At 45.0% G+C, this 9,737-nt stretch overlaps 1 protein-coding gene across 1 annotated transcript in view; it reads right to left on the bottom strand.

The window, feature by feature from the left end:
• LOC121874635 (visual system homeobox 2-like) overlaps positions 1-5,302 on the bottom strand; it is a 48,895-nt gene extending 43,593 nt beyond the window's left edge. Inside the window, exon 1 of the mRNA XM_042378864.1 lies at positions 4,591-5,302. Within this exon, the coding sequence (XP_042234798.1) occupies positions 4,591-5,029 (439 nt within the window). The 5' untranslated portion in view covers positions 5,030-5,302. The remainder of the gene's footprint in view (positions 1-4,590) is intronic.
• Between the last annotated feature and the right edge of the window lie 4,435 nt (positions 5,303-9,737).

The raw sequence follows: 9,737 nt of genomic DNA, 5'->3' as shown, positions 1-9,737 counted from the left end.
AGAGAAAATCAGTGTTGGAGCTCTGAATGGCTATGACTAAGCCCTCTCAACTCTCCCTTCCTCTCACCCCCCCACTCTCCCACCCCACTCCCAACTCTCCCACCCCCTCTCCCCCTTTTATAATCCCCCTATCTCACCCTCCCCTTACCCCCTGACCTCCCTCCTTCTCTTAACATCTACCCCCCCCCTCTCTCTCTCTCTCTTGTTCCTCTACCTTCACCTCCCATTTGCCCCCTTCCCCCTCCATCTCTCGTCTCCACCCCCACTTCCACCTTCCTTCCCTTCGCCCTCCACCTCCTCCTCCTCCTCCTAATCTTCTTCCCTCTCCTCTTCCTCCTCCCTTCACCCCCTCCTTCCCTCCTCTCTTCCCCCTGCACTTCTACATCTCGTCTCCCCCACCCTCTCCCCCTCTCCTCCCCCTCCCGTACAGCTAGGAGGGGATACCACCATGAACGGAATGTAAACGAGGGAAAATCCATGGTGAACGACCCTGGCTGGAGCACGTTAACTCACAAACGGAGAGAGAGAGAGAGAGAGAGAGGCACTGCTGTTCCCTCCACCCTAATTCTTTCCCTCCGATCCCCTACCTTCCTTCCGTCCCTCCATCCCTCCTCCGTCCTCACTCTCCCTCGAGTCATCGTTGCCAACCCATATATTCTCTCTCTCTCTCTCTCAACCACCAATGTATAATATTTTTCACCAAAGTGTGTGTGTGTGTGTGTGTGTGTGTGTGTGTGTGCAGTGATATTGTGTATGTGTGTGTGTGTGTGTGTGTTTGGCAGTCTAAATTGCGTGTATATCTGAATGGTTTGTATAGTATAGAGATGTGGTTGTTTAGTATGAATGTGTATTGCCAGTTTGTATTCTGTGTGTATGACTGAACAATTTGAATAGTATCCCTGTGTGAGCGTGTATGACCATTTGTGTGTATATTTTTATGATTTAACAATGTGTATGGTAGAAACTGTATAGTGGCCAGTCGGTATTTATATAACATTATGTCTTAATTTATATGATAACTGTGTATATAAACTAGAATGTATATAGTGTCCCTGAGTGTTAGTATGAATGTGTATTACTGTTTATATAGTTTGAGTCATACATGTATAAATTTCTGTATAATTGTTATTAATGAATGTATTGGTAAATATGTGTATAAATTTATATAGCTGGATAATGTATCAAATAAGTACCCTGTATACTTGTATTAATTTAGATTCTTGTATTAATGCTTTGGTTGTATGAGAGTATCGCATAACTATGTGAATGTATGTGCTTGTATGTGCTTGTATGTGCTTGTATGTTGTATTATGCCCAGAGGTATGATGTATTGGTTGTATTGGATATAAATTAATGTATTATAGATCCACAAGTTAATTTTATTCTACAGTGTGCGTATGTGTAGGTCTGTCATGTGTACAAGTTAACGGACATGTACACAAATTACATATGTACAAAAAGCGCACACGTGTAGAGAACTGGTATGTGTATAGTTCAGTGCATATGTCTACAAGTTTACGAACATGAATTTATGCGTTTACATGTGTACAAATTAACTCATATTTGTACACATTATCAAAAGCCTAAATTGAATAAAGAAATAATAATAATAATAATAATAATAATAATAATAATAATAATAATAATAATAATAATAATAATAATAATAATAACAATAATAATAATAATAATCATACCAAAAATTATCTCATATTGAACAAAATTATTCCCACTAAGTGTTCACCCAAAAAATTCATGAAAACAATAATAACTGAAATAAATGAAGAAGAAAAAGAAGTAAAAGGAAAAAGAAAAAAAATAAATCAGATGAAAAAAGAAAACAACGAGAAGAAATACAAAAAAGAAACAAACAAAAATAACAATAACCATCAATAATTCGAGTACAATAACAACACCCAAACGATCATAACAACCAATTAGAGACAGACAATAGTACTTCCAATATACTGTATTATAGAGCATATAACACTATAACCAGTAAATAATAATACCAGAATATATATCATAGTGTAATATAGTATAATATAACATATATTTTGGGGGGAAATTTGAATTATAGTATTTTATGTTAGTATTTAATAAGTTCATAATATTGCTCTAGATAAAATATTAATAATAGTAGTCGTAGTAGTAGTAGTTGTCGTAGTAGTAGTAGTAGTTGTGGAAGTAGTAGTAATGAATATGCATAGCAGTGTGTAGTAGTGAGTATTATTATTATTATTATTATTATTATTATTATTATTATTATTATTATTATTATTATTATTATTATTATTATTATTATTATTATTATTATTATTATTATTATTATTATTATTATTATTATTATTATTATTATTATTATTATTATTATTATTATTATTATTATTGTTATTATTATTGTTATTATTATTATTATTATTATTATTATTATTATTATTATTATTATTATTATTGTTATTTTATTATTACCACCAAATGAATATGTTTTACAGTACAGTAACCTCTATAGTTAAAACACCTGTAATAAAACAAAAACAGGTGTAACAAGATCCATTAATTAGTCAGTTCATCAGTCAGGTTAATTTCTCTTCTCGATAATCAAATTTTTAACAAAGATGAATAAGAAAGTTAAAAGTCTTCATTAAAAATAATCTTGATAATCTTAGGAATGTTAATAAAGTAAATAATAATAATAATAATAATAATAATAATAATAATTATAATAATAATAATAATAATAATAATGATAATTTCTTTAAAGTAAATTGAAGTCAGTGAACATTTTAATGCTTGTGTGGGAGTTATGTAGTGTGGGAGTTATGTAGTGTGGGAGTTATGTAGTGTGGGAGTTATGTAGTGTGTGAGTTATGTAGTGTGTGAGTTATGTAGTGTGTGAGTTATGCAGTGTGGGAGTTATGGAGTGAGGGAGTTATGTAGTGTGTGAGTTATGTAGTGAGGGAGTTATGTAGTGTGTGAGTTATGGAGTGAGGGAGTTATGTAGTGAGGGAGTTACGTAGTGTGGGAGTTATGGAGTGAGGGAGTTATGTAGTGAGGGATTTATGGAGTGAGGGAGTTATGCAGTGTGTGAGCTATGGAGTGAGGGAGTTATGTGAGTGTGTGAGTTATGTAGTGTGTGAGTTATGGAGTGAGGGAGTTATGTAAATGTGTGAGTTATGGAGTGAGGGAGCTATGTAGTGAGGGAGTTATGTAGTGAGGGAGTTATGTAGTGAGGGAGTTATGTAGTGTGTGAGTTATGTAGTTATGGAGTTATGTAGTGCGGGAGTTATGTAGTGTGGGAGTTATGTAGTGAGGGAGTTATGTAGTGAGGGAGTTATGTAGTGAGGGAGTTATGTAGTGTGGGAGTTGTGTAGTGTGGGAGTTATATAGTGTGGGAGTTATGTAGTGTGGGAGTTATGTAGTGTGGAAGTTATGTAGTGTGGGAGTTATGTAGTGGAAGTTATGTAGTGTGGGAGTGAGGATGAGATCAATTTAGTGTGGGAGACAGTGGGAGGAGGGATCTGATGGCTGCCATAGAGGTGAATTGAACCTTTTCATATGAAGGGAGGAAGTGAGTTTATTATTCAGACACATTATATAAGAATTCCTTCAGCATCGTCTTAAGTAAAAACAAAAATATTACTAGAGGTCATTTGGTTAATGTTCCCCTGACCTGACCTGACCTCATCTGACCTCTATTCAACATAGACACGCTAAAACATGTATTAACCGGGCATGAGTATAACATAGAGATAATCAAAACAAGGATGTTATGACCTTAATTACAAGAGTAGGTTAAGAACAAGTATACTGATCTGACCTGACTGTAACAAGGACACGTTCAAAGTCGGTATTTATTTGACCTCAATATAGGAAGAACACGTTCAGAACAAGTATTGAAATAACAGATATATGGGTTAGGTTTGACTAAATAGCTAATTACTGTATGTTACTGAGTGTGTGTGTGAGTGTGTGTGTGTGTGTGTGTGTGTGTGTGTGTGTGTGTGTGTGTGTGTGTGTGTGTGTGTGTGTGTGTGTGTGTGTGTGTGCTACTATGGTAGGCATGTGTGTGTGTGTGTGTGTGTGCTACTATGGTGAGCATGTGTGTGTGTGTGTGTGTGTGCTATAGTGAGCATGTGTGTCACGTGGTGTGTGTATGTTAGTTGTTGTGGGTATCATGTGTGTGTGTGTGTGTTGGTTGTGTGGGTGTCACGTGGGTATGTGGGTATGTTGGTTGTGGGTGTCACACATGTGTTGTGGGCATGTTAGTTGTGTGGGTGTCACGTGGGTAACTATTAGTTGTGTGGGTGTCACGTGGGTATGTGGGTATGTTAGTTGTGTGGGTGTCACGTGGGTATGTGGTATGTTAGTTGTGTGGGTGTCACGTGGGTGTGTTGTGTGGGTGTCACGTGGGTATGTTGGTTAGGTGTCACGTGGTGTATGTGGGTATATTGGTTGTGTAGGTGTCACGTGGGTATGTTAGTTGTGGGTGTCGTGGGTATATTATTGTATAGATTGTCACGTGGGTATGTTAGTTGTGTGGGTGTCACGTGGGTATGTGTGTAATACGAAAATAGGAGTTTGCTTTACCTGAGTAGGAGTACGCGTTACCTGGATGGGCGTGGGCGTGGTGGTGGGCGTCGTGTCTGAGGGCGGGGTCAAGAGCCAACATTTGGGGAGGACCGGGGCTGAAGGGGTTGAACTGACCGAAGTAACCCCGCATGCCGGCACCCATACCCACGCCCGCGCCCGCACCCACCACCAAGGGCTCCAGCAGCTGGGAGGCCTGGGAGGCGAGGGTGCGGGCGGCCGTGTAGGCGGAGGTGCCCAGAGACGTGCCCAGGGCGGAGGGCGTGATGGAAGGTGGCGACCCCAGACCTGGCGGTGACCTTTGGCCCTCCGAGGACCCCAGACCGAGGAGCTCCTGGATGGCGAAGGGGGAGCGCTGGGGGAGGGAGGCGCTCGTTGAGCCCATCGAGCCCAGCATGTTGGCGTAGAGCGCCCCGCGGTCAGGGTGTAGCAGGTTCATCTCGAGGGCTCTCACTGTGTCCACTGTGTATCACTTGACGGGTGTGTGGGCGTGTGAGCGGGTCAGTGCGCGCCTCGCATGGCGTGGTGCGCGCGTGGAGTGGCGGCGTTCAACTGGCGCGGGGGCGGCTGGTGATGAGCGCGGGATGAGCCGTGGCGGGCGGGGGTTCACGCCCCGAGTGGCTCAGGTGGGCCAGTGATCCGGCCTTATTGCGGGCGCGGCGGCCCGGTCCGCAACGGTCCTGCGCCGAGACGCGGGCCACACGCACCCGCACTCCGGCTAATCGGCCTGGCCGCCCAGCCCGCCATTATTAGCCATTTTGGGTGGGCAAGAGGAGGCGGGACTTGACGACCACGATACCTAACCCACACTCACACCCACATATACCCTTCACGCCCACCCACGCCCATATGACCCCACACCCACCCCACCCTCACCACTCTTAAACCACCTTCTTACATCGCCACGTCCAAAATTTACGAAATAAGGAGAAGAAAGACATAAAGCGATAAATATGAGACTTGCAAGAGGGCGACAGCGTCCGATAAGCTCCACCCCTTTCTCCCGACTCGCCGCCCATTGGTCCCTCCCCCTGCGCGGCCAGCCAATCAGCACGTGGCTCTCATTATGATTGACAGCCTCTTACTCGGTATCGCGTTGTGATCCCTTTACTCTCACCCCGCTTAAAATGGATCCTTTAGCGAGGAGTTTGCCCACTGAACACCATTTTAATCAACTATTCCACCAACATTTACAAGCTGAAATCAAGAATCATTTCAGCGCGGACTGTCTAATGAGGTATTTGCAAGGGTAATTGGTGAATGGCGAGGCGGGCGCGGGGCCGTCATGATGATAGGCGTTTGTGTGTTGATTTTCACACTTCATGCGGCCGGTTATTTACATATGAATTACACTCTAAATACTTAATCGATATGCGTGTTGGTGGAGGGCCATCACCACCCCGCCCCGCCCCGCCCCGCCCCTCCCGCCTCCACAATTCTCCGCTCGTTAAGGCGTTGGCTTTTGATGCAAATTTGTGGTGGAGCCTCTAGGGTAGTCGGCACCCACAACCTGGCTTGGACGGCACACGCCCACTACCACCAGTGGGCGTCGATGGTACACGCCCACTACTCCTAGCGGGCGTGGACGGTACACGCCCAATACCTCCACTAGGTGTGAACGGTACACGCCCACATCCACCAGTGGGTGCTGAGGGTACACGCCCACTATAAACACATGGCGTGGAGGGTACACGCCCTCTACCACCATTAGGCGTGGATGGCGTGTGGTGAAGAACACACACAGGTGATCTCTCTCTCTCTCTCTCTCTCTCTCTCTCTCTCTCTCTCTCTCTCACTTTTATCGTCATCTCTCCCAGACACTCCATTCTCTTCCCCTCTCTCTTCTTCCTTCTTCATTTAACCTCACTTCTCTTACCTCATTCTGTTCCCCTTAGTCTTGTCTCCTCTTCTCTGCCCAGATTACATCATTTACATAACTATATACATTTATGTGTATATAGAGATAACTACAGTATACACAGTTAGATAAATCTGTCTTTAGCTCTTCCTCTTGTGGTCATCTTCTCACACACCTGGCACCACACACCTTACACCATATACCTGACACCACACACCTGACACCACTCACTTGCCACCACACACCTGACACTACACACCTGCCACTACACACCTGCCACCCCACACTTACAGACACACCTGCCACTACACACCTACAACGACACACCTGCCACCACACACTTGCCACGACACACCTACCACCACACACCTACCACTACACACCTAACCACAACACACCTGCAACACACACCTGACACTACACACCCACACCACACTTGCCACCACACTTGCCACGATACACCTCCCACCACACACCTACCACCACACACACCCACCCACACACACCTACCACTCACACACCTACCACCACACACCCACACCACACACTGCCACCTCACACTTGCCACGATACACCCCACCACACACCTACCACACACTTGCACCACACACACCTACCACTACACACCTACCACCACACACCACCACACTTGCCACCATGCACTACCACCACACACTCTAACAAAACACCCACACCACCACACACTTACACACACACCTACCACCACACACCTGCTACCCATCTGACACACACTTGCCAACACACACCTGACACCACACACCTACCACCACACACCTGACACCACACCTGACACCACACACCTGCCACGACACACCTGACACCACACACCTGCCACGACACACCTGACACCACACACCTGACACACACACTCTTACCACACACCTGACACACACACACACCACACACCCACACCACACACCTGCCACGACACACCTGACACACACCTACCACCACACACCCACACCACACACCTACCACGACACACCTGCCACCACACACCTGCCACGACACACCTGACACCACACACCTGCCACCACACACCTGCCACCACATACCCTACCACACACCTGCCACCACACACCCAGCACGACACCTGACACCACACACCTACCACCACAGTCCATCTCATATACTCACCTGTGTGTTAAACTGTCTTGTGTTTACCAGTCTGTATAGTCTGAGCCGCAGGACCTGTTGGTATTCTCGTGGTGCTGTTCTCCCTTTTCACTTCTCTCCCTTCTTCCTTCTTCCTTCTCTCCCTCTCCTTTCTCTTTCCCCACCCTTCTTCCTTCTTCCTCTCTCCTTCCGTTCTTCCCCTCCTTTCTCTCTTCTCCCCACTCCATTCTTCCCTTTCTCCCTTCCTCTCTCCTTCTCCCTTCTCCCCTCTCCTTTCTCTTCTCCCCTACTCCATTCTTCCTTTTCTCCCTTCTTCTTCCTCTCTCCCTTCTCCCTCCCCCTCTCCTTTCTCTTCTCCCCTCTCCATTCTTCCTTTCTCCTTCTTCCTCCTCCCTTCTTCCCTCCTTTCTCTTCTCCCTCTTTTTCTCCCTCTTCCCTCCCTCCTCTTCTCCTTTCCTTCTTCCCTTCTCTCTCTCCTTCTTCCTTCTCTCCCTTTCCCTTCCTTCTCTCCCTCCTCCCCACTATCACCTGTCGACTCATAAATCTCACCTCCAACAACCTTCAGAAACTTACACACACACACACACACACACACACACACACACACACACACACACACACACACACACACACACACACACACACACACACACACACACACACACACACACACACACACACACACAGCAGTATGGTTGGTGTCGTGGTAGTCAGTTGTTCCACCTCTCTTGTTGACATAAAGAATATTGTTATAATCACACAACAAGAGCTCGTATGATTATGATTGATTTAGTTGTGATCAGGTCAACTCTTCATTGACCTTGGTTGGATCAGGTCAACTCTTCATTGACCTTGGTTGTGATCAGGTCAACTCTTCATTGACCTTGGTTGTGATCAGGTCAACTCTACATTGACCTTGGTTGTGATCAGGTCAACTCTTCATTGACCTTGTTGTGATCAGGTCAACTCTTCATTGACCTTGAGTCAGATCAGGTCAACTCTACATTGACCTTGGTTGTGATCAACTCTTCATTGACCTTGGTGTGATCAGGTCAACTCTTCATTGACCTTGGTTGTGACAGGATCAACTCTACATTGACCTTGGTTGTGATCAGGTCAACTCTTCATTGACCTTGTTGTGATCAGGTCAACTCTTCATTGACCTTGGTTGTGATCAGGTCAACTCTACATTGACCTTGGTTGTGATCAGGTCAACTCTTCATTGACCTTGTTGTGATCAGGTCAACTTTCATTGACCTTGTTGTGATCAACTCTACATTGACCTTTTACAGATCAGGTCAACTCTTCATTGACCTTGGTTGTGATCAGTCAACTCTTCATTGACCTTGTTGTGATCAGGTCAACTCTACATTGACCTTGTTGTGATCCACCAACTCACATTGACCTTGGTTGTGATCAGGTCAACTCTACAGTGACCTTGGTTAGATCAGGTCAACTCTCACAATCTTGGTTGTGATCAGGTCAACTCTTATGACCTTGGTTGTGATCAACCTCACTGACCTTGGTTGTGACAGGTCAACTCTTCATTGACCTTAGTGTGATCAGGTCAACCTTCATTGACCTTGGTTGTATCAGGTCAACTCTACATTGACCTTGGTTGTGATCAGGTCAACTCTTCATTGACCTTGGTGAACTGGTCAACTCTCATTGACCTTGGTTGTGATCAGGTCAACTCTACAGTGACCTGGTTGTGACAGGTCAACTCTTCATTGACCTTGGTTGTGATCAGGTCAACTCTACATTGACCTTGAGGTGATCAGGTCAACTCTTCATTGACCTTGGTTGTGATCAGGTCAACTCTACAGTGACCTTGGTTGTGATCAGTTCAACTCTTCATTGACCTTGGTTGTGATCAGGTCAACTCTACATTGACCGTTTGTGATCAGGTCAACTCTACGTGACTTGGTTGTGATCAGGTCAAATGGTCACTTTGACGATGTTTGTGATGGGTGACGTTATCTGGGAGGAGGAAGGAGGAAGGGAGGGAGAAGGAAGGTGGAGGGTGATGGAAGGAGGTGGGAGGAGGGTGATGGAAGGAGGGTGGGAGAGTGGATGTAGAGATTGAAGGATAGAAAGGAAGGGGGTAGAGAGGGAGGGAAGGAAGGAGTGGAAGAAAGGATTAAGTGGGTAG

Source organism: Homarus americanus, unplaced genomic scaffold (assembly GCF_018991925.1).
Source record: "Homarus americanus isolate GMGI-L3 unplaced genomic scaffold, GMGI_Hamer_2.0 scaffold34360, whole genome shotgun sequence".
NCBI classification, from domain to species: Eukaryota; Metazoa; Arthropoda; class Malacostraca; order Decapoda; family Nephropidae; genus Homarus; species Homarus americanus.
This window is presented reverse-complemented; position numbering and strand designations above follow the sequence as displayed.